At 58.3% G+C, this 25,623-nt stretch overlaps 1 protein-coding gene across 1 annotated transcript; it reads left to right on the top strand.

Moving 5' to 3' along the window:
- Positions 1–1,831: 1,831 nt before the first annotated feature.
- LOC309585562 (olfactory receptor 14J1-like) lies at positions 1,832–2,680 on the top strand (the record flags this gene model as incomplete). The annotated part of the gene is made up of 1 exon (XM_082303523.1): positions 1,832–2,680. One exon carries the CDS (start codon positions 1,832–1,834, stop codon positions 2,678–2,680), a length of 849 nt encoding a protein of 282 aa, XP_082159649.1.
- Between the last annotated feature and the right edge of the window lie 22,943 nt (positions 2,681–25,623).

Here is a 25,623-nt window from a genome sequence, read left to right as displayed (position 1 = left end):
GAGGGCTCTTTGCCAGGCCAGGGCATCTGCCACCTGCCAGGGGCAGCTCTCAGCCTGCCTGGCAGCTCCCCATGGGCGGTGCAGGGGAGCTGTGGCTGCAAGGAGTGACTCCTGCAGGGCAGGTCCTGCTGCTGTGGAGAGGCTGCTGTGGGGGCCAGGGCTGCTCAGAGCTCCAGCTCATGCCCAGCTCATTCCTGAGGGGATTTTCATGAGCACATTCAGGGCAGGAGATTCCTGCTTGAGTCTCTGCTTTCCTCAGTTTGTGCTCCCACTTTTCCCAGGCTCAGCTTGGTGGGAATGGAAACTCAGCTGTGCAGGTGGAGCAGGGGCTGAGGCTCTTAAACCATCCCACTGAGGATTCCTGGGAGCCTCAGCAAGTGCCTGCACCTCCGCGGCCTCCAGATCCAGCCAGCATCACCTTTCCATGGTGCCCAGGCCCGGGGGAGCTGCTCTTTAATCCCCGCAGCCCCGAGCGGCTGCCGGGCAGGGCTGGCCCAGGGGCTGGGCCGGGCTCCGGCAGCAGCGGCAGGGACGGAGCCCGGGCCGCAGGAGCAGCTCCCGGCTGGGACAGCTCCAGCAGCAGAGCCGTGGGCAGGGAGGGAGGGAGGCAGCGCTGAGGGCAGCCCTGCTGAGGGGAGCTGTGGCAGCTGCCGGGCCTGCCCTGCAGTGCAGACACCGCGCTGAGCAGCGCAGCCCCGGTGTCCCCTCGCAGCCAGCACAGCCCTCAGCCCGGGGGCTCGGGGCCCTCGGTGCCCTCCTGGGCCGGCAGAGCAGCACCAGAGATGAAGGGCATCTCTGCGGCCGCGGGCCCGTTCCTGCTGCCCGGGGCCTGAGGGCGACTGTCCTGCCCTGGTGCTGCCCGGGAGGGGCTGGGCAGCGCTGCGCAGGGAAAGGCTTTTCCTCAGGGCCCGGCTCTCTCTCCTTGCCCTGCTCAGCTGCTCCTGGCGCTGCTCAGGGGCTCTCTGGGAATGGCAGCTCCAGCTGCAGGCTCAGGCCCAGCCCTGGGGCTCCTCCTGTGCAGGCTGAGCACAGCAATGGGGTGTCCCAGCTCCCTGTGCCCCGGGAGCTCTGGGCACGCCGGGCTGGGAGGCTGGCAATGAGCCGGCTCTCCTCCAGCAGGGCCATGGACAGGACCCTCGCTGTGCCCTCGGGATGCCATCCCAGCTGTGAGCTGCCTTCCAGGGGACACTGGGGCCGGGAGTGTCCTTGGCCAGCAGTGGGGCTGAGACTCTGAGAAAGGCTGAGCCACTTTGCTCTGCTGTGGGTCCCTCTGCTCTCAGCTGTGCCAGGCTGATTGCCAGGCTGATTTTCAGGGGAACACAGTGACTGCCCTCGATTTCAGGAGGGGCAGCTGGGGACAGATGGAGCAACAGAGCAGCTCCCCTCACCCTTCTCTGAGTTACAGCCAATGCTCTTGCCTTGCACAGCTCTCTCTGCTCTCCCTGGGCACAGCAGGAAACCCTCTCAAAGTGCCTTTGGCCGTCACCGTTCCTTAGCCCTGGCACAGGAGATGCTGCCCAGCTCCTCTGCCTCAGGAGCACTTTGGGCTGATGGAGTCCAGCCCCAGGACCGGCCCCTGTCCCCATTCCCATGTCCCCGCTGAAGCAGAGCAGAGCTGACTCCTCGCTGTCCATGGGCACAGCCCCTGCTCGTCTCAGCAACGGGGCCAGATCCCAGCAGAGCTCCAGGCACGGGGCTGAGGGAAGGGCTCTGAGAAAAGGAAAACTGGGGGGCAGGGCCAGGAGAAAGGGCTTGGACATTGCTCAGCAAAGTCTCCCCTGACTCCTCACTGTCTCGTCCTTCAACAGCACTCCATGGCCAGAGGCTCAAAATGTGCAACAGCAGCTCCATCAGCCCCTTCCTCCTGCTGGCATTGGCAGACACGCGGCAGCTGCAGCTCCTGCACTTCTGCCTCTTCCTGGGCATCTCCCTGGCTGCCCTCCTGGGCAGCGGCCTCATCATCAGCGCCGGAGCCTGCGGCCAGCACCTGCACAGCCCCATGTTCTTCTTCCTGCTCAGCCTGGCCCTCACCGACCTGGGCTCCATCTGCACCACTGTCCCCAAGGCCATGCACAATTCCCTCTGGGGCACCAGCCACATCTCCTACTCAGCATGTGCTGCTCACGTGTTTTTCTTTCTCTTCTTCCTCTCAGCAGAGGATTTCCTCCTCACCATCATGTGCTACGAGCGCTACGTGTCCATCTGCAAAGCCCTGCACTACGGGACCCTCCTGGGCAGCAGAGCTTGTGCCCACATGGCAGCAGCTGCCTGGGCCAGTGCCTTTCTCTACGCTCTCATGCACACGGCCAATACATTTTCCCTGCCCCTGGGCCAGGGCAATGCCCTGGGCCAGTTCTTCTGTGAAATCCCACACATCCTCAAGCTCTCCTGCTCACACTGCCACCTCAGGGAACTTGGGCTCATCGCTGTCAGTGCCTGTTTGGTGTTTGGCTGTTTTGTGTTCATTGTTTTCTCCTATGTGCAGATCTTCAGGGCTGTGCTGAGGATCCCCTCTGAGCAGGGCCGGCACAAAGCCTTTTCCACGTGCCTCCCTCACCTGGCCGTGCTCTCTCTGTTCCTCAGCACTGTTATGTTTGCCCACCTGAAGCCCCCCTCCATCTCCTCCCATCCCTGGATGTGGCCCTGTCAGTTCTGTACTCGGTGGTGCCTCCAGCCCTGAACCCCCTCATCTACAGCCTGAGGAACCAGGAGCTCAGGGATGCCCTGAGGAAAGTGAGGACTGGATACTTTTCACAAGTTAAAATCTTTCTATTTCCTTCTGCCATGCGAGGAAAATTATGACTAGGATGCTTCTCAGAAGCAATAAACTCTCTCTTTTCTGCTCCAGAACCTTCAGAATTTAACTCTTTACAATCTTGGCCTCTTTTTCCTCTTTGTCCATATTTTCATTGGTGCTTTTTCTTATTCTTTTTCTGGTGTTATTCTGCTTCTTATAAAGTACTGTAGTACTACTCCTAGCATTTCTGCATGAACATCTACCTTTCTTTTGAAACACAAAGACTTTCCAGAGGCTTCTTCCCTGTGCATTTGAATAAAAACAAGGGGCTGTCCTGACCTTTGTGTCCAAGGTTTGTTCCTCAGCCCTTCTCTGGCTCTGCAGGGGCAGTGCCTGTGGGCAGAGCTGGAGGGAAGAGACTCCCAGCACAGCAGCACGGCCAGGGACAATGGCCCAGCCTCTTCCCACCTCTGCTCTTCCCAGCTCCACACTCCTTTCCCAGCCCTTCTGAGGGTGCAAGGCCGGAGTGCTCGGGCAGCTCGGTCACTGTCCTGCTGCGTGTCCGTGCTGTGAGCACAGGCAGGGACAGGCCACGGGCACTGCTGGGACACAGCCGGGCTCCAGCACAGCAGCTCCATCAGCAAAGGGCATCTCCTGGGGGCAGGGCAGGAAGGCTTTGCTCTCCTCCAGAGCTGCTGTCAGGAATGTGCCCCAGGAATGCCCTGGCAAAGCAAACCCCAGTGCCCAGGGGCAGGGGGGAGTGTGCAGGGGGGGCAGGCAGCAGTGTCCTGGCACTGCCAGAGCTCCTGGGATGGACCTGAGGGAGCAGCAGAGCAGGGCCTGGGCTGTGCCTTTGTTCCGGGCACAGCCTGGGAAGGTGCCCAGGGCAAGTGTCCCACACCAGCCCCTGCCACCAGCAATCCCAGCACTGGCCTCTGCCCTCCCCTGCAGGAGGTTGTTTGTCCCTGCACGGAGGGACACCAAGTGACCAGGCCAGCAGTCCGTGTTTGCTGTGTCCTGAGGAGCCTTCAGCAGTGCATCGAGTGGGTGTGGGGAGATGAACCCGAGTGAGCACAAACACCATCAGCAGCACTCGGGGCTGGCACAATTCCAGGGGCACAAACAGTGCCCTGAGGCCACTTCACTGCCAGAGTAATGTCCTCTGGGAAAGCACCTGAATTCTTTGCTGGGCTGTGCTGAGAACTGCATGCAGACAAACGTCCAGGGCAGGGAGGCTCCAGGGAAAGTGCTCAGGACAGCCAAGGGCTGCACAGAGAGACACCGGAGTGGTGGGTCTGTGGGGAGAAATCACAGCTGCCTCCCTTGGGAATCGCCCCCAGGACCTGGACAGGCTGTGCTGTGTTCTGGGCACTGACCTGGAACCGAGGGATGTGGAAAGGCCTTTGGTGTCAGGGACGTTGGGAAGGCTGAGCAGGCACTGGCATTTGTCCCTCAGGGATTCCATGAGGGTCCTGCCAAGATGAGCTCTGCTCCTCCTTGGAGCCCTTCATGGGCACAGAGGGCTGAGAGACCTTTCCAGGACAGGCTCAGGCCAAGGAGCCCTTGAGTCTCTCAGCCCCCCGTCGGTGCCTGCTGGAATTCAATCCCCCTCCCCATCCCGCAGCAGCCCCGCATTTCCCTCCTCCAGCCTTGGTCTCCAGCACAGCCACGGGGGCTCTTCGGGCTCTCGGCTTTTCCTGCAGCCACCGAGGCCAGCTGAGCTCGGCCTTCCCCACACTCAGCCCTGCCCAGCGCAGGCAATGCCCAGAAATTCCCTGTGTGTCCCTGGCCTCGCTGTCAGCCCCGGCAGCGGCTCCGTGGCCCCTCTGTGCCCCGCTGCCCCAGCCATGGTGCCCCAGCCCCTGTGCAGGCCCAGCCCAGGACAGGAGCGCTGCGGGTGGGAACGGCCCCTGGGCCCTGCTGCCCACAGCAGCCTTGGGGCTCTGCGCTGTTGAGCTTTGGACGGGGTACCCTTCCTTCCCGGACCAGGGTGAGAGAGCAGAGGAGGCTGCTGTTCTGCTGAGTTCTGTATTTCATAGTCTCACAGCTTTCTTGAAGGCAGAGTTCAAAGGGGGTTACATGATAAAGGCAAGCAGCAACAGCAACAACAGGCAAAAACAGCTTCTTCTTCTTCTTCTATATGCTCTATACACTCTATATGTTCTATATGCTCTATACTCTAGACTCTATATTTTTTCTTACAGAATTATGGATTGTATTTGTTAATTGACCAATAAGATTAACACACGATTCCAGTTTTCCTTTTCTTAACCGATCCTGGTCTAATTCTAACAGTCGTAAGCCTCACACCAGTGTTACACAGGTATTACACAGATTTGTGGATGCAGTTTCTATCAGCTCTTATTGTTTACGTGAACGCTCTATGTAAAAAATGTGAACAGTGTCATTCTATCCATATTTTGTCTAAAGTAAAGAATTCTGTGAAAAGGTAACACTGCTGCAGTAAGAACTGTGTTTAAGGTCTCTGCTGCAGCTTTTCAATGTTTAAGGCACTTAGCATATATTTCTACTAAAGGTTAAAAAATCTGTATTTCTATTTCACTTTGGTGTGACTTCATGTATCTCAGCTTGTCCAAAGGTTTTAATTCAACCCCTGTGCTTTGGCTTCCCTCTGGGCCTGAGTCCAGAGGAGCTTTCACTTCAACAAAACAGAACACTTACAGGAAAAGTAAATGGAGTGGGAACTCATGAGAGATTGAATTTTCTCTGATTCAACTCCAGGATTGATGCCATAGACTTCTGAGTGGAAGAATAATTAATTCATTCTCCTTAAGACAATAAATCAAGAGAATAAATTAGACTTTTGTATCAGGTATGAGTGAAGAGATTGCATCCAACACAAGTTTTTCCTGTAGGATTTTTATTTTATTTTTTTATTTTCTCAGGAGATTGTATCAAGGCAGAAGAATTAAATTCAAGATATTTGTAGCAAAGAGACCTCTACTGAACTCATTGTTCCAAATAAACATATCCCTTACCCCATATTTCCATGACCAGAAGTTTTTCTAATTTTGGACTCTAGTATATTGTACTGTATGTGTATTCAGAATACTTTGCAACAGTTAAATTTGCTTAAATTTCATTTCAGACATTTACTTAATTTTAAGAATTTGCCTAATTTCAGCCATCTTTTAAAAAGTATTTTCACACTTTTATTTTTTTTGTCTGTTACCTTTTCAGTGAGGAGGATCATCATTTGGGTTTTCTCTTGGTACCTCACTAATGCACTCTGAGAGCCATGTTCTGTGTTATTAATGTAGTAGTGATCCAGGGTTCATGGATGGCTACTGCAGGAAACTTGATGGCCAGTAGTGAAAACAGCAAAAATAATGATGAGAGGAGCCACAGACATTCTGCTGTCTGAGAACTGTGAACTGCCAAAATCAAAAAGGTCAGTGCTCTTCTGGTTCAGAATGCCCTTCAGTTGGAGCTGGAACATACTTTGGGCTAAGAGCCTGAGCACAAGAGGCTGTAGCACCTATTTTGTTGAGCAGTTCCCTATTGCCCTACTCCATACTCCACTGCATTCCAGCATGTGATTTGCTGAGCTGTAGACTGTCCCTGAGTGGTGTGATTGCCTGGAATGCTTGAAAATTTGGCTTCACATTCCTCCGTTTCTTTTCAGCATTTTCTCTGTTGCCCTCGTTGCCTCACACCAGCCCCTGTTTTACTTCTAGATGGAGAACAAGGTTACAAACTACAACTTCTCTTCCTATGTACTTAGAGGGGCTCTCACCTGTAATAATAAATGAAATAGGTTTCATTCCTTTTGATTCCTCCTGGTATGATGCAAAGAAAGGAAAGGTAGCTGGAACTATGGCTTTTTGGGGTGGCTGTTATACCAGAGCCCTGGATCTGTATTAGGGATATTCGTGTTGGCCAGACTGTCTCAGCAGAAAGAGGGAGGAGTGCAATATTAATGTCAGGAGCTCGTCCCTGTCCGTGATTTATTAAAAGAAGCCTAGCTTCATGTCTTAGGCCCTGAATGAAATACCTGCAGTTTGGCTGCCTGAGTTTGTATCTATGGATCCCACTTCTGTGCAATGTCTGAAGGCCAGGGAACTGCCTTTGTTACCTCTCCTACTGGCACTGCTACAGGAGAAGGAAAGAAATCCAACTAATTTTGAATCAGCTAACGTGTCCCTTTTGGATACAGAATTCACTGAGAGCCATAAATACAGTGCGTGGCTTTAATAAAGCACAAACATGAATTTTAGACCACACCTGGCATTGATGTTGCTTGGACTGAATGTGTGCACAGCCCAATGTTTCTCCTCATCGTCCCTGTTATGAATTTCTGCCATTTTTCCTCTTCATTCCTGTCTGAACAAAAGCAGACTTTGTGCCACTGAGTTGAGAACGTTATAAATAAGGTATGTAATTCGTGCTATTATGTATAAAATTGGAGTGTAATCAGACCCTACAGAGACCGAGTTTCAAAATCCCTTCAGCAGCCTGGCTGAGAGAAAAATTTCACAACACTAAAAGAAGTTCTCTCACAATAAGTGAGGATTCCACCCAGGTGGGGTTAGATCTTATCACCGGGACATTTGCACCATAACGACTTGATTGCCACCTTCTGATATCTACATCTCATCTGATAAGGAATCGGACATCCCGGGAACTAAAAATAACTGTTCCAGGAAGCAGAGATGGCCCATTCATCAGCAGAAATGGCCCACTCATCACCCAGGATGGACAATTCCTGGGATCCAGGAAAGGCTTTGTGCAGCCCAACTCCGGGACAAGAAAACTTCATGAATATGCTAAAATGACGAGAAGAATAGAATTAATTCGGACTCTGCCCAAAAAATGTATAAGAAGGGACCAACCAAAGCAGCATCCGTGAACTTGGGAGGTCTGGTGCGACCGAGATCAGATCTATGCGTGTTCACCCAGCTCCGACCCCGGGCTCGGAGCTGCTTTTCTCGATCGTGGCTTTTAAAACCGATATTTCGGTCACATAATAAATGTCATTTCTTTATAAATTTTGATTGGGCAATTTTGTTTATCTTAAGAACATCCTTCTCAGGCATCAGGAAACTGCCCCATCTCTTTGTTCACCATCTCGAGTGCTTTTCTCACTCAGAGAGGATGGTAACACCACAGGGATTTGTGTACTGACTCTGAGCAGCAAGCTTTGGCCCTGGTGAAGCTGAAGGACCATAAGGCAAGGTAGGAATTTGTTAAGAAGTTCTCACTAATCCCTGGATTTGAAGGAATGATGGAATAAATGGCAAACCTTTTGCTTCAGGCACTGGAGCAGATGATCTTTCTAACAAATAATATTGGTTTGAGCGTTACTGAGCTCATTCACCTTGTGAGGGATTTTTTCTTTAAAAAAACATTGATTTCTTTGTACCTTAACTGCACAGCTTTTGAACAGCTGGGTGCTTTTGTGTTCCTTCTCCCGTTTATGATGTCAGTGTGCTTTTTACTGCATATCCAAGAACAGCTTTTAATTTTTCTCATTTTTAGCTTCACTTCCTAGTTTTTACAGTTAAGTGCATTTTTTATGTTGTAGGTCACCTGTCACATTTCCCTCGGGCAGTATCTGTACACTGCAAGTGATTCAGCCTCTCTCTTTCTGTTTCATCTCATGCTAATGGCTGGGAGATGTTATCTGGGTTAGCCAGGCTAAGGAACATCCTGTTCTTGCTTGATTTTCTTGAGCTGAGAACCTTCTGGCTATCTCACTGCTCCTTGGAGTATTATGTTGCTCTGGGTTCTGCAGATAGTTATCTGAGGTGTGAACTGGCCAGATGAGTTGCTGCCCTTTGTAAATGGCTCTGTTTAAATTTCTGTGCTATCTTGGACACCGCTTAAGGTGTTGGGTCCCTCTTGCCTCAGGTGCTGTAAATGGGAAGATGAGAAATTCCTTCCCATCACTGATGAAAGTCCTGGCCAACCTCTGTATAAGGGGAGATCTGTAATGTGATGAATTTCCTTTGCTGCAGTATCTGTGCCAGGCTTTTCTCCCTTGTGTTTGATCGTTTATAACATACACAGATACATGTTTTACTTAGGGAAAATCTGGGAGCATGGTGTGTTCATAGCTACTCGGTAACATATTTTCAGTATATATAACACGTGAATGGAAAAGGGGAAGTGCAGCACAATGAGTGTGTTTTGGGTATCTCCTGCAGATGTTGAATCTGTCCATAAGAAGAGATTTCTAAGAAAGTTTTATTAATGAACGTTGCATCATTGCTTTTTTTATGCTTGCAGCTGCTCAGAGGGAAGGAAAGTCCCACGTCTCTCTTACACTTGTTGAAACACAGCATGATTTGTTGGTGTATATAAATTTAAGCTAGCTATTTCTCATTTGACTTCATTTTGCTTTGTGCCAAGGTCCTCTGGAGTAACTGAAACAGAAGTAAAATGCCTGTTCTGATGGAATGATTGAATAAAATGTAAAAGGATAGCAACAGTCAAATTAGATCCCCTTGCTGCTCATTGCCAGGAAGAGCTGGTTCATTAAACCAAAGCAGGATGGAAGTGATGAGCAATGTGCTTGCTTTAAGGATTCCTCCCTTGGGAGGGTGATGGTGTCACCTGGATCCTTGAGATCATCATCTGCTGCTTGCTGACTGCCTCTGAGGAACAAGCCTCAATGTCACCTTACCTGTCTGTGACCCATTGGCCTCGGGAAACAGCTGCTTTCTCTCATGCTGCACTGGTTTGGAAAGGAAGGAAGAGGCAGGAAAATTGTGACTTTCACCTGTGTGAGTGCTTTGGTGGGAACAAGATTGTGTCTTTCTATGTAAGAAAGTGTGTGTGTGTCTCTCTTAAAAAGCCTGGTGCTTGTTATCTTTGCTAAGCAATTGCAAAGAACCAATAAAATAGACAGTGTTGTGGTGGATATTAACTTTTAATGAGCTTACAGAATAGAGCCTTTCATAATCGGAATTCCTTAGCTCTACAGAGATAATGAAAATAAGAATGTAGTGAAGTTGCTATATACACTAGCAGATGATTTCCAAACACTGAAACCCAAAGGATTTAAAATTTATTCTGCTAAGAAATTGCTTGGGACATGCAACTCTTGGACAGGAACTACATTTCATGCTAAGTAGACATCATCTGGTTATGTTGAAATGTAAAGACTCAATTGGGGTCTTGCAGAAAGCAGTGGTAGAAGTACTGTTGGCTTTGCTAAACGCAGACCTGGGCCAGTGGGAACTATCCTGGTGCTGGCAGACAACAAGGTCTGCATGGAGGCGGGGGTGGGGGAAATCACGGGTAGGGCTTGGCCCCAGTATTTTCAGAACTATAAAGGACTTGGAATGGCCTGGGAAATTCTGTTCCGGGTAGAGATGATGATGGGATGGGTCAGCATTTAGGAAATGCTGATTAAATGAAGGGCACGCAGGGAGTTGAAGACATTGTGTTAAGGTGAGGAACAAGACCGGGACACCGCGCTGGGGCCCCGCGCACTTTTCCAGCCCGGCCGCCCCCACGGGCCGGGCCCCGCGGCTCCCGCTGCCGCCCCCCAGCACGGGGCTGTGTCCCAGACCCCACGGTCCAGCCCGAGGGTTGGGGGCGGCAGCGGAGCTGCTGGACGGAGCTTCCAGCCCCGCCAGCCGCAGCTCCGATCCCTTGGGCCGTGACGCCGGGGACGGGTGTCCGTCGGCACTCGGGGTCTGTCAGCTTTTGCAGTCCAGAGGGAGAAACTGAGTCCCAAGGGGTGTCGGTTTCCATCAATCGCTATTTCTCCTCTCTTTTCCATGATGGATTTCACAGCGCTTCCTTTCGCCCCAGAGATTTGGAAAACAAAATTCCCGGCTGCCCCGGATCCCTGCAGCTCTCCACAGCTCCAGCCTCGTCCCTCCTCTCCGTTTCCTTCTCTCCAGTCTCTCCTGCCTGGCCCTGCCGGCTCGGAGGAAGGAGATTCCTCCGGCACCCCCTGCCTCCTCCTCCTGTCCCGTGGGGCGCAGTTGGTGCTTCTGGAGCCGCCTGCCCGCGCAGCCGGACCCGCCCTGCGGCCGCTCAGCGCTGCAGCCGAGGGAATGAATTGCAGGCACCGCTGCGCTGGGCTGGCCCTGGCCGGGTGCCCGGGGCCACCAAAGCCGCTCTGGCACTCTGCTCACAGCTGCAGCACACAGAGCACTGAAGGAAAGGCTCGTGGGCTGGGATCGGGGCAGGGAGAGTACACTCACTGCTCACTGCCAGGGCCACAACAGACCCAAACTGGGGAAATTAATGGAATTTATTTCCAAACCAATCACACCAGGACAAGGAGAACTAAAACAAATCCTAAAGAAACACCTTCCCCACCCCTCCCTCCTTCCCGGGCTCCCAGTCTCCGCCCGCAGTCCCTCCTCTGCCCTCCCTGCACGGCAATCGTGTCACCAGCCATGAACTTGGCTTTTGCCTCATCCCGGGATCTCTTCCCGGACAGGAAGAACTTTCCCCAGCACAGATTCAGGCTGTGGCGGCCTTTGAGGCTCAGGGTGTTTCTCCTGCAGCTCCTTGCAGGTCTCCTCTCCCCGTGCCGGCTCTCCTGCGCCACAGAACTCTGCCGGCTGCAGCTTTGCAAACGTCAGCTCCAGGTCTGGATGTTCCTGCACGATTTGCTCGAGGTCCTTGGGGGCTGCATCTGATCCACTGTTGTTGTGTTCCCCCTCGGCACGGAGCCCATGGATCTGATGGCCCCTGGCCAGGGCCTGGCACAGGAGGTGGAACCTGGGTGCTGCTGCAGCGGCGCCGGGGGAGCCCCAGGACTCGCTGTGGCCGCTGTGGCAGCCGCAGCACAGCCCGTTCCCAGCGAGGAGCCCAGGGCTCCGTGGGGCTCTGCAGGACCTCGGCCCTGGGGCTCGTCTGCATCAGCCCGGGCAGCTGGGCTGGACTTGGCTTCCTTTGTGTCTCTGGCTGCCCTGGCACAGCAGCTGCCCAGCGCCCAGGGGACAGCAATGGGAGCGGGGCAGGTCGGGGTGAGCTTCAGTGTCTGTGCCCGGCAGAAATGCCAAAGCCTTCCCTAAGGAGCAGCGAGTGCTGCCAGAGCACAGGATGCTGCTGCTGCTGCTGCTGCTGCTGCTGCTGAGCACGGGACGGCCCCAGGGCTGATGCCAGACAAAGCCGGGATGGGAGCCACAAACAACGGGAGGAGGGGGGGAGGGGCAGGAGAGGACGAGGAAGAGCGAGGGGGGAGGGCGGATGGAGGAGCAGGAGCGGCAGGAAGAGGAGAGATAAAAGGGGAGGGGCGGGAGGAAGAGGAGAGATAAAAGGGGAGGAGCGGGAGGAAGAGGCAGGACAGAGGAGGCAGGAAGAGGAGCCTCCACGTGCATCCATCGCTCTCTGTGTCCGCAGCTCTCGGCTCCCCCCATCCCGCAGGTGACCGGGAAGGGACAGCTCGCACCAAATATCTTGGGCGGTCACTGGGGTTATTTTTGGGAGAGGGGATTTTTGGAGCTTGGAGGACTCCAGCACCGAGCCCCAAATATCTTTGTTGGTTCCTGGGGGAAGGGGGTTTGGTGGGGCGGGGGGTGAGGCGGATGTTTGGATCTTGCAGGAAATGCCCCTTGGGGGATATTGGGGAGCCCCCGGCACGCGGGGTTTTTGGGGTCCCGGTGGCGGCTGCCGGGAGAAATGGGATGGGGCGGGATGGGGCCCGGGAAGGGTGGGATGTGGATTGGGGGGTGGGATGAAGTGTGGCGGAGGGGGATGGGCGGGATGGGGCCTGGGCTGAGGCAGCCGAAGGTTGGGGATGATGAGGCCGGGGGGACCCCACTCCTGAGGGGCGTGCGGGGTATCCGGCAGCTCGGAGGGAGTTTTGGGGCACCCCTAATCCTGAGGGGGTGGTGCCGGCAGCGGGGGACACGTGGCTCCGGCAGCTCTGGCCCCAGCTGAGCCCCCCCCGCCGCCAGCGCCCCCCGGAGCGGAATTTGGGGAGGGGGAGGTGGGGGCGGCCAGGCCGGGCCCCCCCGCGCTGTCCCGGCGGGGGCCGAGTGCGGGCGGGAGCCCCGCGGGGCCCGGCCCTGCCCGGGCACGGCTGATGCCGCCCGCCCGCGCTCCGCACTGGTCCGGACTGGTGCTCCCAGTGCCGTGCGGGGCGGGGCCGCTCTGGGGACCCCCCAGGGCACAGCGCGGCTGCTTTGGGGCTGTGGGCAGCGCCCGGCGCTGGGCATGGGGCGTGTGGGGGCAGCTGGGGCCGCACTGGTGGCACTGGTGGTGCTGGGAGCCCCCCGGCCGCGGGCGAGGAGCTCTGGGGTGAGGGGCGGGGGGGGGAAGGGAGACCCGTTTTAAAGAGGGGGAGAGCAGTGAAAAGGGGATCGGACTCCCCAGACTGAGTGGGAGAGGGAACTGAGAGCCCCAAACCAGGTACGTGGGACACGGAGGCTTTGGGGGAGGATGAGAAAGGAGAGGGGGATATCGGAGAGAGGGAGGAAAAAGGGAGTGGGACCCTTCCCCTTCGTGGGGTCCGTTGGTGGATGAGGATTGGGGGATGATGGGAAAAGGGTGGAGGAGGGGAAAGATGGGGGGTGGGACCTCCAGAGGAGTGGGAGGGGTTCTGGAGAAGCCCAAAGTTGCCATCATTGCAGGGGACTGATCTCCTGTGGGAAGAGCTTTGGTCGGAGCACGGAGCTGATCTCCCAGCACAGGATCCAAGTGGGGGAGAAGTCCTGTGTCTGCCCAAGCTTTGCCCAGAGGTGCCATCTCAGAGGAGAGAGACCCTACAGGGGCCAGGAGGGCAGGAAAAGCTTTCATAGGAGCTCCAGCCTCCCCAGACACCAGGGGATCCACACTGGGGAGCCCCTATGGATGCCCAGACTCTGGGAAGGGCTTCACCGTGAGCCCCAAGCCCCTGGAACACCTGTAGGAGCCACCTGGAGGAGGGTCCCTACAAGTTCTCGGCTGCAGGAAGAGCCCCAAGGAGCCCAGGTCCCTCCAGAACCACCACCTGAAGCAGAAGGTGGTGACAACTCTCCATCCCAGGGCCCTGGGAACACTCTGGGGTCTCCGGGCTGACCTCTCCCAACAAGAACTCACAGCAGCCCTCATCCTGCCCCTAAAATCCCTTGGGATCTCCCATCAGTCTCTGCATTCCCCGCTCCCCTCTCCATCCTGACATGAGACCAGAGGGGTGGAAGTCCCCACCCAGGGTGACCACAACACCAAGTTTTTATCTCCACCCACCAATTTTGCATCTTTTCCCTTGGCCAGGTTACCCCAGGGCGTGGGAGCAGCCCAGAGCCCTGCACTGCCCATCCCGACCTGTCCTGGCTCCATTCCCATTCCTCCCGTGGGATGTGAGGGGCTTGGGGAACAGGGGAGGAGGGATGGAAGACAAGAAAGGGGGAAGAAGCAGGAGAAAGGATGGAGAGAGGAGGAGCAGGAGGTGGGATTAGGGAGAAGGAGGACAGATGAAGGAAGACGAGAAGAAGGTGGAGGAAGAGGAGGGAGCTCGTGGGTCCAGCGGTCCCAGAATTTGCAGGCCCCTCACCCCAAGGAGCATCGACCCCCCCATCCCACAGGTGATGGGGAGGGGGAGCTTGGCCCAAATATCCTGGGGAGTCCCTGGGCCGGTGTTTGTGGGGGGGATGTTTGGATCTTGCAGGAGTCCAGAGCTGAGCTGTAGGTGCCCCTTGAGGGGATACTGGGGGGTCCCCAGGCGTTGTTTTTGGGGGGTCCCTGTGCTGGCTGCTGGCAGAGCCTCAGTGGGGGGTGGTGGGATGTCAGGTCCACCCCATGCTGGTGGGTCAGGCACGGCCACCTCCAGCCCGGAGCCAGGGGGCTGCGGGACCCCTTGGGAGAGCCGGAGGGGGAACCTCGGGAGCCCCAGAGTGGGACGAGCAGAGAGGGGCAGTACCGGGAGCAGGGGAGCCCCGGCAGTCTGGAGGAGCGAACCCCTGTGACCCCCAGGGCCCCAAAGTGGGGAGCCCAGAGAGGGGGGAGCGCCGCCATTCGCGGGACCCTCAACAGCCTGGAGAGGGGCAGGGGGGACTCCTTGGACCCCCTGCACCCCGAAGCAGAGAATAAGGGGAGAAGGGACCTGGGGATCCCATAACCCCCAGCATCCCTAAGTGGGGAGACCAAAGGGGGGAGCTTTTGGATTCCTGGGACTCCCAGCAGCCTGGGGAGAGCAGGGACCAAGTAGAGAGGGGGACTCAAATAAAAGAGGGACCGGCAGCAGCTGGGACAGGCGGGAGCCCCAGAACCCCAAAACAGAGAGGCCAGAGAGGGGGAACTCCTGAGAGGCTTTTTCAGAGCAGATTTTTGGTTGGACACACAGTGCCCAGTGATTTCTAGAGATGGACTTGGCAGAAGGACCTGTAAAGTCAAAGTGCTCATCCTTGTCCTTCCTCCCCAGACAAGGAGCTGAGCATGGAGCCCAGGGAGGACAAATCCCCGTGGCAGAACCTGGTAGAAGAGGCCGTTTTGAGCGGCTCCACAGCGCAGGAATCCAACGGGGAGGAAAAGCCCCGGAGATCCCGCAGGAGGAGGGGCTGCAAATGCAGCCCAGGGTGCTCTGAGGAGGAAAGACCCACCCTGTGCCGGGAAGGCGGCCGGAGATGCAGCCAGAGGTCAGAGCTGGTGGTTCATGAGCAGCTTCACGATGGGGAGAAGCCCCACAAGTGTGGGGAATGTGGGAAGAGCTTCAGGTGGAGCTCCCACCTGATCGTCCACCAGCGCATCCACACAGGGGAGAGGCCCTACGAGTGTGGGGAATGTGGGAAGAGGTTTCAGACCAGCTCCAGTCTCCTCCTGCACCAGCGGATTCACACAGATGAGAGGCCCTTCCGCTGCCCCGACTGCAGGAAGGGATTCAAACGAAACTCTGACCTCATCAAGCACCGGCGCATCCACACCGGGGAGAGGCCCTACGAGTGTCCCGAGTGTGGGAAGAGGTTTCGGAGCAGCTCCCATCTCCTCCGGCACCAGCGGATTCACACGGATGAGAGGCCCTTCCGCTGCCCCGACTGCAGGAAGGGCTTCAAGCAAAACTCCGCCCTCGTCAGGCACCAGCGCATCCACACAGGGGAGAGGCCCTACGAGTGTCCTGAGTGTGGGAAGAGCTTCTCACAGAGCTCTACCTTGACCCAACACCAACAGAGGCACCGCTAAGGGAAGCCCTGCGAGTGCCCCGACTGTGGCAAGAGCTTTGTCCTCTGCTCCAACTCCATCTCCCATCAGAGGAGCCACGTTTGGCAGAGCCCTGGTGACCCACATTCCCTGTGATCCAGGTTGGGAAGAGCCCTGGCTGGTGCTCTCCACGTTCTCCTGGATCCCTGTAGGCACCTGGGTGAATGCAGGGGCAGGAACATCCATTGGGACTCAGATCAACATTGGAGATTCATTGGGAAGAGCTGATTTTTTACCTTTACACCCTAAATTTTCATCTACTCTGTCCAATTGTTTTTTCTGGTGGTATCAAGCAACCCTGGATGATCTTGGAGATCTTCTGCAGCCTAAGTAATTTCTGTGTTAATCCTACTGAAACAACCAAAATTGGGGTAAAAATAAAGAAATTAAACAAAGAGATCTAAAGCGGCACCATTTTACCGGAATTTGGGGGTGACTTTGCTGTTCAGGGGAATATTCGGGAGGATCTGAGTGTTGTGGGGTCTGAAGCTGGGCAGATTGGGGCCACAGTCTCGTAGTTGTGCTGACAGAACATGTTCACCTGAGCCCGTCTGTTCTCCAGGAATTCCGGTTGTCTGTCCCAGTCCCTGCCCTGGGTCTCCCCCTTTGGGGTGTGACCTCCAAAGTGCCCAAATCACTGCTGAAGTGCCTGAGCTGCTCTGGGCTGTGGATGTTCCTGTGCCCCAGCCTGTCCTGGTCAGTGCCATGGGGGGTGGAAGGGTGTCTGGGGGCTCCTTGGGGGACTGGGAGGGGCTTTTGTGTCTCTTGAGGGCATTGGTGGTGCTTGGAGGGGCCTTTTGGGGTGGTCTCTGAGAGAGTTTTGGTGATCCTGGCTGGGCTGTGTGGCTTGGAGAGAATTTTGTGGTTCTTGGGGTCATTTATGATGCAGGGAGTGGTTGGGGGGTTCCTGGCCAGGAGCTGTGGGGTGATTTGAGGGGTCTGGGAATGGCTGTGGGGCTGGGAGGGGGTTTTAGGGCAGTTGTGCTCTCTCCCGCAGACCCCCAAAGCTGCCACCAGACCCCACCCCCAAGATGCTGCCATGGGTCGGGGGCTCCATGTTGGGGTTCACCCTCCTGGCACTGCACGAGAAGGTGAGGGGGGGTCCCCAGGAGCCGTGTGTGTCCCCCCAGAGCGTGTGTGACCCCCCCATCCCGGTGTCACCCCCTCTTCTCTGCCCACAGTGTTCCTGAGCCAGCCCCTGCTGCCCCGGGAGGGAATTTGGGGAGGGGGCAGAGGGGGTGCGCAGCCCCCGCCGGGGGATGACCCCGGCCCAGCGCCCTTCGTTCAGCACCGAGCTGGGCTTGGGGCCGCAGGAGGAAGAGGCCGATGGGAAGCAGATCCTGCAGGGGGGACAGGGCTTGGGCTCAGGGCAAGGTCCTGCCCTGCACACCTGGCTCAGGTGTGAGCCTGCCCCGGGAAGGGAGCGGGACATTGCCATCCCCACGGATCAGGGCTGGGAGCAGCGCTGGGAGCACGGACATGGAAATCCTGGGAGCCACTGGGACCGCCCTGGGGGGTGAATGATCCCCCCCAGCACCTTTCCAGGCCGCCCTGCGAGCTGAGAAATGCTCGCTGGGCCTCGGCCTTGGCCAAGAGCCCCCGGGCTCAGCTGCTCTGAGCTCAGGCGCTGCCGGCTCCCGCAGCCCGCCCAGGGCCGCCCTGCCCGTGCCGGGGCTGTGCTGGAATTCTCTGCTGCTGCTGGGCCACTCGGGGGCTCTGGCCCAGCAGGAAAGGTGACCCTGAGCCAGGAGCTTTCCTTGGCCGCAGCAAAGCCTCGGCACGGAAAGACCTTCCCAGCGCTGGGCCCTGGGCCGGGAGGGATTGTGCCACCACAGCTGTCCCTCCATTTCTTCTGCCAGGCAGCTTTAGCACAGGAAAAGTGGAGAAGCCAGAGCTGCCTCTCAGCTTTCCACAGCGCCCGCAGAGCTCCAGGGCAAGGTCCTGGCCCTGGCTCGGGGCTGGGCCGGGGCCAGCGGCAGAAAATCAACTTGCAGCTTGGGCCCCGCAGCAGGGAGGAGCAGCAATTGCTGGCTGAGAGAGACTCTTGCCAAGGGCCTGCGGGGCCGGGCCCCAGGGAACGGCTTCCCGCTGCCCGAGGGCAGGCTGAGATGGGATGTGGGGCAGCAATGGTTCCCTGGCAGGGCGCTCAGGGCCTGGCCCAGGCTGGCCCCAGAAGCTGCGGCTGCCCCCGCATCCCTGCAAGTGTCCCAGGCCGGCTCGGCCATTGGGGCTTCCTGCCCAGGAGGGCTGGGCTGGGCTGGGCTGGGGCTGCTGAGGGCGGGATGGGCTCTGCCTGAGACAGCTGAAGGCTGCGCATGATGAGGCCGGGGGGACCCCGTTCCTCAGTGGGTTCTGGGGTATCCCACATTCCTGAAGGGATGTCAGGGTATGTCCCGTTCCTGAGGCAATATTGGGGTGCCCCCAGTGCTTCGGGAGGGGTTGTGAGAGGGGGTCTCTGGTGCTTGGAAGGGGGACCTATTGTCAGGGATGTGGGGAGCCCATTATGGGAAGGATGCTGCTGTTTGTGGCAATGTTGAGAGGTTCTGAATGGGCTGTGGGGCCCTGGCTCTCATTTTGGGACTTGAGGTGAGCCCATGGGCACAGCAAGGGCTGAGGAGAGGTTCCAAGCTCCCATTTGGGATGGAGGGATTGAGCAGGAGCCTCCAATCAACTCAATGCCAGCCCCAATGTGTCGATGGCAGCCCCAAATGGCTCGATCCGTCAGCCCCAAGGCCCGGCTGTGGGGAGTCAGGAAGCACAGAAGGGGAATTGGTGTCCAGGAGGGGTGGGATGGGATGGGATGGGGGTTGGTTGAAGTTTGGGATGGGATGGGGTGGTTTGGGCACTTGGAGTGGGGCATTTCAGGGAGGGAAAGCAGGAGCTGCTTTTGGGGAGGCTCCTGCTGCTTTTTGACAATTCTGGGGCCTCTAAGTGGCTTCTGGGAAGTTGCAGTGAATTTGGGGAAGGTGCCGTAAACCCCCTGCAATTTGGGTGGCTGAGGTGAAGTCCCCACATTTTGGGAGGGTGAGAGGACCCCAACTGGGAGGGGGTCCTGCTGCTTTGCACCCCTTCAATGTGGCGAGAAGCAGCCTGTGAGGGAGGGGGGGAGGGAAAGAAGGAAAGAAGGAAGGAAGGAAGGAATTCTGAAGGAAGGAAGGAAGGAAGGAAGGAATTCGGAAGGAAGGAAGGAATTCGGATGGAAGGAAGGAATTCGGAAGGAAGGAAGGAATTCGGAAGGAATTCGGAAGGAATTCGGAAGGAAGGAAGGAAGGAAGGAAGGAATTCGGAAGGAAGGAAGGAAGGAAGGAAGGAAGGAAGGAAGGAAGGAAGGAAGGAAGGAAGGAAGGAAGGAAGGAAGGAATTCGGAAGGAAGGAAGGAAGGAATTCGGAAGGAAGGAAGGAAGGAATTCGGAAGGAAGGAAGGAATTCGGAAGGAATTCGGAAGGAAGGAATTCGGAAGGAAGGAAGGAAGGAAGGAAGGAAGGAAGGAAGGAAGGAAGGAAGGAAGGAAGGAATTCGGAAGGAAGGAAGGAAGGAATTCGGAAGGAAGGAATTCGGAAGGAAGGAAGGAAGGAAGGAAGGAAGGAAGGAAGGAAGGAAGGAAGGAAGGAAGGAAGGAAGGAAGGAAGGAAGGAAGGAAGGAAGGAAGGAAGGAAGGAAAGAAAGAAAGAAAAAGAAAGAAAGAAAGAAAGAAAGAAAGAAAGAAAGAAAGAAAGAAAGAAAGAAAGAAAGAAAGAAAGAAAGAAAGAAAGAAAGAAAGAAAGAAGAAAGAAAAAGAAAAAAAGAAACAAAATAAGAAGAAACTATAAAAAAAAAAAGAAAGAAAAAAGAAAGAAAGAAAAAGTCCTAGAACAAAAAGCCAGTGCTGCCTTTCACAGCCCCTTTGCTCTCTAGGAACTAGAGGAAACAAGCTCGTGATACGCACTTTCTTTCTCAACTCCATCGAGCGCATCCTTCTCTCCAGGTGGCAGAGTCCTTGGTGGAAGTGAAGCATCTCCAGCTGCAGTTCAGACTGAGACATGTGCCAGGACAGGAAACATTTGCTGACCTTCCCTCTTCCCTGTGCAACATGATTCTCGCAGCCCAGTCACTTTCACACACCTTCGCTATCCCTGAGTCCAAGCACCTGAAGCTCCCACAGACAGACGTGTCAGGAAGGAAAACGTTCCAAAATCACCCCCTTCTCTTATCAGCATAGAAATTGTGCACAGCACGCTGCGGCACTGAACTGATTTTGGGGGGTCGTGTGTCCCCCCCAGCCCCGCTGTCACTCTGCCCCTGCCCGGCTGCTCCCAGTGTTCCCAGGAAGGCTTCCCAGTTCGCCCCGGTCCCGTTTATTGGGGAACAGTGGGAAGGGACTTTGGGGGATCCCGCGCGGGGACCGAGAGTGGAGGGGGCGGAACCGGCCCCAGGATGGATCGGGAATGGGACCCCCGTGTGTCACCCGTGTGTCGCCCCCCCCGGGGGGTCCTTGGGAGGCACCTCAACCCCAAATCGCCACCCAGCGAACCCCAAAGGCGCAGAGACCCCCCCCCCAAGCCGCCCCACAGCCCCCAAGGACCAACCAAAATTCCCCGCGAGTGTCAGAGAATCAGAGAAGGCGCTGAACAACCTTCAGCCAATCAGAGCGCGCGGCGCTGGTGACTCACCAGTTGCCAGGCAGACCCGCAGCGCCCAGCGCTCCCCCCCCGGACCCCACCTGCGCCCCCCCTCGCCCCCAGCGCCCCCCGCCAGGGGAATTTGAGGAGGGGGCGCGTGGGGGGCTCCCAGGCCGGGCCCACAGCCCAGCCCTGCCCCAGCCCGACCTGCCCCGGCTCCATCCCGGCTCCTCCCGCGGGATGCGACCGCGCTGGGAAAACGGGGGGCCAAGGGTGGGCGCTGGGCCCGGGGAGAGCAGGAGAAGGGATGGGGGAGGAGGAGGAGGAGGAGAAGGAAGCATCTTTTAATGATATTTTATTGAGTCTCATTTTTTAGAGACCAGGATCAATACTCCCCGGGCGTCAGGGCGAGTCCCTCAGGGCTCTGGGGCCCTGCTGCCGGCTCACCCCGTGCCAGCGCAGCGCCAGCGCTCAGCGGGGCTTTGGCTTCCCGTGCCCTTTCCCGTGCCCTTTCCCGTGCCCTTTCCCGTGTCCCCAGCCCACCGTCACCACCCCCGTGTCCCCAGCTCGTGCCCCACCCCTCCCCCTCTCCCGCTCTGTCGAGACATGGAGATTGAGAATTTCCCCACCATCCACCCCAAAGGTTCCCCCGAGGCCATTTCCTCTCGTGCTTTCCCTTGGCAGCAGAGCCCCAGCCCTTCTGGCTGCCCCCTCCTGTCAGGGACTTGGAGAGAGCCAGCTCCCCCCTGAGCCTCCTTTCCTCCAGGCTCAGCCCCCTCAGATCCCTCAGCTGCCCCTCAGAAGTCCTCCAGACCCTTCCCCAGCTCCATTCCCATCTCTGGACATGCTCCAGCCCCTCCATGTCTTTCTTGCAGTTTGAAGCCCAATCGCTACCCTGTCGCTGCAGGTGCCAAAACCCCAGGGAGACTCCTTGGAAATGGGAGGAGAGAGGAGCCCTTCAAAGGGAACCGTGTGCAAAAATGCTCCCAAAGGCCGAGCGGGTTTGGTGTGGCTGCGGGAGGAAGAGATGCTCCGGGACTCCGCCTCGGCCCCGGAGCGGAGCGGCCCGTGCTGCCCCGGGGCGCGCGGGGCTCGGCCGTGGGGCGCGCGGGGGGCAACGGACACACGGGCACCGGACACACGGACACGCGGACAAACGCTCCCAGCGCTTCAGCGGCAGCGGCAGCAGCGGCAGCAGCGGCAGCAGCACAAGAGCAGCAGAAGAGCAGCGAGTCCACGAACCCTCTGCTAAGTCCCTTCTCCTGCTCCTCCTCTCCCTCTCCCAGGGTCTCGCACCCTCTCCCGCTCTCCCTTTCGTTCCCCAACCCCCCCGTCCCGCGGCCTCCCTCTCCCCGTGCCCGGCCGGGCCATGCCCCCGGCCCGGCCCCGGCCCCGGGCGGGGCTGCCCCCTCCCCGCCCCCGGGCGTCCCGCCGCGGTCCCGCCTCCGCCCGGCTCTCGCCGTCCTGGCTGTGGCGCTGCTGGGCGGGCATCAGTGCCTGGCTCCTGGGCACCATCGCCAGCCCCTGGCTCCGGCTGGCCCGAGCCCGACCCCCACCCCGGCCCCGGCCCCGGCCTCGGCTCCTCCCGGGGCCCGCCGGGGACACAGGCGGCGCGGCCGCTCCCGCCGCCTCCGCAGCGTCTTCCCCGCTCCGAACTCCGCCGCTCTTGAGCGCGGCCGCCGGCCCCGAGCCGCCGGTGTCCGCTTCAAAAGAGGCAACATGTGGGGATGGCCGGCCCGGGGCGGTTGAGCGGCGCTCGGGGGCCGTTCCTGGCCCCGGGCCGAGCGCTGACGGCCGCGTCTCGCCGGCACGGAAGGCGCAGCAGGGCCTGAAGGAGCACTACCGGCTGGGTTCGCTGCTGGGGCGCGGCGGCTTCGGCAGCGTCTTGGCGGCGACGCGGCTCTCGGACGGAGCCCCGGTGAGTGGCGGGGCCGGCGGCGGGCGCGGGAGGCGGGGGGCAAAGGAGGAGGAGAAGGAGCATGGGGCTCGGCAGGGCGGGCGGCGAGCTCAGCCCGCTGCTCCCCTTGCCTTGCAGGTGGCCATCAAACGTGTGCCGCGGAACCGCATCCACCATTGGGGCCAGCTGGTGAGTGAGCGAGGGGCAGCGCGAGAAGCCGGGGCGCGACGGGCGGGGATGAGCCGAGGCCCGGCAGGGTGGAAGCCGCCAGAACGCCTCGAGGGAGAGCGGCCGTGGGGCCAGCGGAGCGCGCAGAGCGTCCCCGGCTGGCTGAGGGCTTGCCGAGCCCCGGCACGGCATGGGCCCCGCTGACGGCATCGTGCTCCTCCCGCAGCCCGACGGCACCCGAGCACCACTGGAGATCGTGCTGCTGGCCAAGGTGTCCGCTGGCTTCCCTGGCATCGTCCAGCTCCACGAGTGGCTGGAGCTCCCCAACAACGTGGTGATGGTGCTGGAGCGCCCGGAGCGGTCTCAGGACCTCCTTCATTTCATTCGGGCACGGGGCTTCCTGTGCGAGGAGGTGGCGCGGCACCTGTTCCGCCAGGTGCTGGAGGCCGTGCGGCACTGCACCAGCTGCGGGGTCCTGCACCGGGACATCAAACCAGAGAACATCCTGGTTGACCTGGCCACCGGGCAGGCCAAACTCATCGACTTTGGCTGTGGCACCTACCTGCAAGCCGCAGCCTACACCAGCTTTGCAGGTGAGCCCACGCAGGGGGAGGCTCCTGGGAGCGGCATCTCAGAGCCCAACAGCTCACAGCCCAAGGCGGCTGTGGCAGGGGGGATTCTCCCTTTTGCTGCCAGTCATGGCAGCCGGAGTCTTCAGCCTTGCTGCTTTTGAGCGGCGCTGGCTGAGGGGCCATCTTCCAGCCCTGCCGGCAGCCTTTGCCAGCCCCTCTGCCCAGGACTGGCGCTGGGGCTGGGGCAGCCAGCGCCACAGAAACACCCGTGGGTGGGGGTAGCAGAGAGGGGGGGTCAGAACCTGTGCTCCAGCCCGTTTGGTGTGCAGGCGAGACAGGGCTCAGACTGCTCTGCTGCCCGTGCTTGCCTTGGCTTAAGAATGGTTTCTGGGGCAGTGCAGGCAGGGAGGATGAAAGCGTGGTTTTTCCCCAGCACCAAGTGGGTTTTTCCTTTGCATGGAATGCTCGGGCCTTGCCAGGGCTTCCGCTGCCCTCTTGCGACACCGGCGGCTTCTTTTCCAACCCCCAGTCTGTACACAAGCCCCAGGTGCTGGCGAGAGGGCAGCGGGTCATGCCCGGGGATGCTGGGGTGAGGCTCTGGGAGCAGGCAGCGTCCCCCTGAAGAACTCCATCTCTATTCCATAGGAACACCGTCCTACAGCCCCCCGGAATGGACGCACCTGGGCTGGTACCATGGCGAGGCAGCGACCGTCTGGTCCCTGGGCATCGTGCTGCACCAGATGGTCTGCGGGGAGCACCCTTTCAGGAGGGGCTGGAACAGCACCTGGGGCCGGCTCTCGCTCCCACGACGGCTCTCTCCAGGTGGATCCTCGTCTCTGCAGCACGGGGGGAATAGCAGTGCTGGGAGACAGCAGCGGGCTCAGGAGCATCCCACACTGGCAGCTGCTGAGGAGGTGGCAATGTCCTGCTCTCCTCCAAAAGAAAGAATTGATGGCAAAGTTTAGGCAAAGCCCTGAGCACATGCAGCACGGCCTGGCCATGGCAAGAGTGGGGCAAAGCGGACAGGAGCCTTCTGCAACTGACTGGTGCTTTCTGCTTTCTCTGCGCAGAGTGCCAGGATCTCATCCGGCGGTGTTTATCCGTGCTCTCCTCGGAAAGGCCCTCATTAGAAGACCTGTCCTGTGATCCTTGGATGCAGGATATTCGCGTGCCATAGGAGAAGGGAGAGAGCCACACGCACGCTTTGAGCCAGGGAGCCGGTGAATTCCAGCTGCACACGCGCCTTGGCAAGGAGCAGCAAAGAAAGGCAGAGTTTTTGTCCTGCCTGAATCGCTGCGCAGGGCTCCTCAGCTGGGCACGCGCAGCCCTGCTGCTGGAGCTGAGCTGCTCTTCCCAGCTCTGGTGGCCCCCGTGCCAGCTGCTTTTGCTTGTCCTGCTTCAGCAACAGCCGGGGCCCTGGGCAGAGCACTGACAGCCTGCTCCAGCCCCAGGGAAGAAGAAGCCCCTGGAGAAGCTGTGCCAGGTGCGGCTGCTGCTGCTGGAGACATGGAGGGTGACATCAAGGATGACAAGCTCTTCCTCCACCTGGCAAGCTGAAGATGATGGACTTCAATTGTGGCACCTTCTTCAAAGCCAGGCTCCACAGCGAATTTACAGATGAGTCCACACCCAGGGGGATGCTCCCAGATTTGGGCATTGCACGGCCTGGCCAGGAAGCAAAGGTTCCTCCCTTTGCTGGGGCAGATGCAACCAATCCTTCAGCCGGCTGCCAAGCTGCTTTTTGGCAGGGTGGGTGGGATGGGCTGGGGTGCTTACGAAATGGGAGTCAGCCCCTGGCCCTGCCAACAGCCCCCACCACCCACTGTTCCCTGGGCTGGGGCTGGGGCTGGGGCTGGCAGCCCGACACAAACAAGGCCCCATGGCAGGAGCAGAGGTGGCAATCCAGGAGCTGTGCACGGGCTGCTTTCTTTTGCAGGAAAGGAAGGGCTTGGGCTGCTCCCCTCCCCTTGTTTGCTTTGGGCTCGCCGTGCCTGTTGGGGGGCAGTGCAGGGGGGAAGGGAGAAAGCGTGGGCTTCCCTCGCCCATGGGTGGGTTTTTCCCCAGCATGTAGGGAAGGTTGGGCCTTGCTCAGGCCCCCGACAGAGAGAAGATTTTTTAGCTTTTTTCTTGTTTCTCCTTTTTGTCTGTAATGCCTTTTCTTTAATTTGTTGTTTGTTTTTCTTCAAGGAAGCGTTGTAGGTGGTGTCCAGTCTGGATCGGGAAGTGCTTGGGAGCAGCTGCAGCGTGGATGGGACGTGGCCTTGGAGAAGGCCGAGGACATGGCTTGGGAGCAGCTTTTCTTCCGGCGGCGGGTGGCGTGCGGTGGGTCCCCGTCTTCTTGGCACGGCTGGGATAAGGGCTTTTGGGAGATGGCAGCGAGCGCAGCAGCATCCCGCTCTGGGCAGCTGCTGAGGAGGTGGCTGTGCCACGGCCGGCTGCAGGCTGGGCACGTGTCCTGCCCTCCTGCTCTCCTGCCAAAGGCAGCAGGGACGGGCGGCTTCGGGCACCGCTCTGAGCACGGCCAGCACGGCCTGGGCACCGCGGGCG

The sequence above is a fragment of the Coloeus monedula genome (assembly GCF_965178545.1).
Source record: "Coloeus monedula genome assembly, contig: HAP1_SCAFFOLD_73, whole genome shotgun sequence".
Taxonomy (NCBI): Eukaryota; Metazoa; Chordata; class Aves; order Passeriformes; family Corvidae; genus Coloeus; species Coloeus monedula.
The sequence above is the reverse complement of the archived record's forward strand: the minus strand, read 5'-3'. Positions and strand labels throughout refer to the sequence as shown.